This window comes from Drosophila innubila (genome assembly GCF_004354385.1).
Source record: "Drosophila innubila isolate TH190305 chromosome 2L unlocalized genomic scaffold, UK_Dinn_1.0 4_B_2L, whole genome shotgun sequence".
In the NCBI taxonomy this organism is placed as follows: Eukaryota; Metazoa; Arthropoda; class Insecta; order Diptera; family Drosophilidae; genus Drosophila; species Drosophila innubila.
Genome location: NW_022995372.1, coordinates 19603948 through 19607859, shown reverse-complemented (window position 1 = coordinate 19607859; position 3912 = coordinate 19603948). Strand labels below are relative to the sequence as shown.

Here is a 3912-nt window from a genome sequence, read left to right as displayed (position 1 = left end):
GCAGTACAAAACTAACATCAGCTGCCGATGCTGTCGTTGCCCATTCTGATGTCACATCTCTTTACTCTTTCTGTGTGTGTGCGAGTGTATGTGTGTTTGTATGTGTGTGTGTGTGTGTGTGTGTGTAGAGTACACTCGAATGACAGAATACGAGCAGTTGTCGTAAAAGTACTTACATATATGCTGGCAGAGGAGGAAAGCGATGGACAAAAATAATAAAGGATGACACTGAGCGTTATAGAGATGTCGAAAAACAAACCGAATCTAGTGAGATATGTGCACGCAAAAATTGTTGAATGGAAACTGAATACGTTTCCAAGTTATATATATATTGCCGAGATAGTTTAAATTTCTATACAATTTTCTTGTGTTTAGACCTTTGAAAAAGATTTGGCGAATATATAAATATAACAAATGTATTTAACAGGGAATCACACGGAAACATATGTCGGTAGCACCACCTATGTATTTTCTCCCCAAGCGTGAAGGACTTTTAATTGATACAATAATAGCACATAGGACATTATGTCGAAGAAAACTGTTCGCAAATGTGAATTTAATGAAATGTGAATTTATGGTGAAGAAAACTTAAAGACATCACATAGTCGTATTAGTATTGAAAATGCTTCGTTCTTATCCGAAAATGAAGTTAGAAATAGAAATACAGTAAACAGATGATGTCTAGGCATTTGCCGTCAAAATCGAAAAGTTTAGTATTTGTTTCTGAACAGTCTTTGATCATTTTAAAAAAAAACTCGACATTTTCTAGCACAAAATTGAAACACAAATTCAGTACGAAATTATTGTGTTTTTGTGGTAAGCGCCAAGTTGCTTAGCGCCTTACACAAATCCATCCACAAATTCGCTCCATTGCCGTTCCACGCATCCTTTCAGTCAGACATTCAGTCGAGTGAGTGTCAAGTGTAGAATTCTCAGTTCTCATTAGAGTTTGGGAACGCGAACGACGCTCGATGCTGTAAATGGAACGCGCAAATGTTTACTAAATTCTGCTTGGATAATATGGATAAAAAGTTGCAGCATCAGCATCCACAACCACATCCACATCCGCATCCGCACTCGCATTCTCATTCCCATTCACATACGTTGCACAGCAAGCAAACACAGAAGTCTCTCTCACATCCACTTCAAGCCAAGTTAGTGGCGCTGGAGGCCAAAATAAAGCACGGTTCCATACCAAATATGACAACGGCAACAACCGGAGCGAGATCAACAACAACAACAACAACGACGACGACGTCGACATCGACGGCGAGACCGATGGCAAGCACAAGTCACAACAATAGCTGTAACATGGCCAAGACAAGTCAGCAATTTGGCAGTCGTCAGGTGACCATCAAAGATCCAACTGGCAATCGGGACCGTGATCGGGATCGCGATCGTGATCGGGAGAGAGCCCATAGCAAATATGAATCGAATGTGGGTGTATTCAATCGTTACTGTGTGCCACATAATCAACACTCGGCGGCGCCACAACCCGTTGTGCCACTGTTAACTCAAGTGCAGCGGGTCAACAACGATCTGACGGACAAACTCACCCGTTTGGCCCGTCGCAATACGTTCAAATTCCGCGAATTAGCCGCCATGCAGGTGCAGGATAAGAACACGGAGGCATTGCAGGAATTGCAGACATCGATTCCAGAGATAAGCAAAATCTTCGATGTGCATTGTCGCATTGGCAGCGGTACCTTTAGCACCGTCCTGCTGGGCACATTGCAGAGGGAGCGACAATTGCCCGAGTCGCAGCGTCGTCGATTCGCCATCAAGCATCACAATCCCACAAACCATCCGGAGCGCATCCTGAGGGAATTGGAGTGCATGTTTCGCATGGGCGGAAATCAGAATGTGATTGGCATCAATTGCTGCATACGCTACAATGACAATGTGGCATTTGTGATGCCCTTCATGAGTCACGATCGATTCCACGACATCTATCGCAATCTCAGTCTGCTTGAGGTCAAGGACTATCTGCACAATCTTCTGATTGCCCTGAGACATGTCCACAAGTTCAATGTCATCCATCGGGATGTCAAACCGAGCAATATACTCTACAATCGTCGTACTGGCAAATTTCTGCTCTGTGACTTTGGTCTGGCTCAACGATTGGCGGAAGATGGCAGCCTGATTCAGGCGTCGGATTTGAGTGGAGCTGCTGCATTGATGCGGGACATGAATGCGGCACAACACCAACTGTTGCAGCACGACGGCAACAGTCTGCAAGCAGAGGCAGAGGCGGCTGCAATTCGACAGCGGCAACAGCAGCAGCAGCTGCAACATCAGGGTGGGGAACGTATTCGAGCTGCGGGCGGAGGGACGACGGCATTTGGGGAGGCTACTTCGCATCTGCTGCTGACGGAGCCAACGAAAAAGGAGCTGGCGGCACAGAAGGCGGACACACAGCGTCTGATCAATCGATTGCGATATGTGAACGCCAATGTGGATCCCAACAACTATGTGGTGTCCACGAACAGCACAAGGAAGGAGATGCATGCATCCAGGGCAGGCACACCAGGCTATCGACCGCCTGAGGTGCTGCTGCGTTATCCATACCAGACGACCGCTGTTGATGTGTGGGCGGCAGGTGTGATAATGTTATCAATGCTGTCCTCGTTGCATCCATTCTTCAAGGCGCCCAACGATTGTGCCGCCTTGTCCGAGATTATGAATCTATTTGGGGATCTGCAGGTGCGCAAAACGGCCTTCATGCTGGATCGCTTGGTGTTGATCACCCAAAAGGTTGCCGCTCTCGATTTGCGTCGCGTCTGCATGCGTTTCCGCTATGCCAATCACTTCCTCTCACCGGAAATGCAGCGACGCCATCGACGCTCCGATGGCAACACCGAACTCTGTCGGCTCTGCGAGCAAGCGACCTTCAACTGCATCTGCAGGCACAGTTGCCACCAGCTGGAGACCTACGATGAACTCGACATGTTTCCCCATCAGGCTTACGATCTGCTTGGCCGCCTGCTCGAGGTGAATCCCCAGAAGCGCATCACCGCCGAGGAGGCTCTCAAGCATCCCTTTTTCAGTGAACACCATCGCATTGCCCCCGGCATTCCCCTTCATCAGTTGCAACAATCTGGGGCATCTTCTGCCCAACTGCGTTCCCGCGATTCCCTTCAATCCGCCGGCTCAAAGACTCTCACTCCATATGTGAGCTATCCCAAGGCGGACATGTGGAGACAAAGGTCAGTCGAACTGGTGCAGCAACAACTACAACAACAACAACAGCAGCAGCAGCAGCAACAACAACTAGCAATGTTTGAATCAAGTACAGTTAGTAACTCGTCTATGCATAGAAATTTTCAATTCAACGCTCGAAACTGATTCGATTACAAGTCGAGTTATGTCGCGAAATTTGTAATGTGCAAAAAAACCAAAATTTTGCATCAACATATAAATAGAGTTTTGGTGTTTTGTTCTTTTACCGATTATTCATTCTGTCTTTTTGTTCTAATTCATTTTTTTTTTGTCTTGCAAATGTCTTGATCATATTTTTTTTTACATTTCAATCTCTTATTTATCACATTTGTCTTAATGTTTGTTTTATTTTAATTCTTCATTCTACTCTGTTGTTTTTCAATCTATTTTTATCAGCATTTATCATTTTATGACAAATATTTTTCCAATATTTTACAAACGGCAATTTCCCAATTGGTCCCCCCCACCACTCACCCATTAGGTTCCTCACATTTTCTTCGTTTTCTTATCAATTTTGCATTTATTGACAGCAAAATATTTATGGTTGTTCTTGTTGTCATTGTCCATGAGCACAAATGGCATGATATTGCTGACTTGTCTGCTGCCTTGGCCATACTCAATTCACAAAGCAAAGCATGCTGGCAGTTTTCGGGAACTATTGATCCAAATAGATTTTTATTTGGAGCACTTAAA

At 45.1% G+C, this 3912-nt stretch overlaps 1 protein-coding gene across 1 annotated transcript; it reads left to right on the top strand.

Annotated features, from left to right (window-relative positions):
- Positions 1–922: 922 nt before the first annotated feature.
- Positions 923–3452, top strand: LOC117781894 (cell division cycle 7-related protein kinase). The gene has a single exon (XM_034618776.1). It carries the CDS (start codon positions 994–996, stop codon positions 3343–3345), a length of 2352 nt encoding a protein of 783 aa, XP_034474667.1. The 5' UTR covers positions 923–993; the 3' UTR covers positions 3346–3452.
- The last annotated feature ends 460 nt before the right edge of the window (positions 3453–3912 follow it).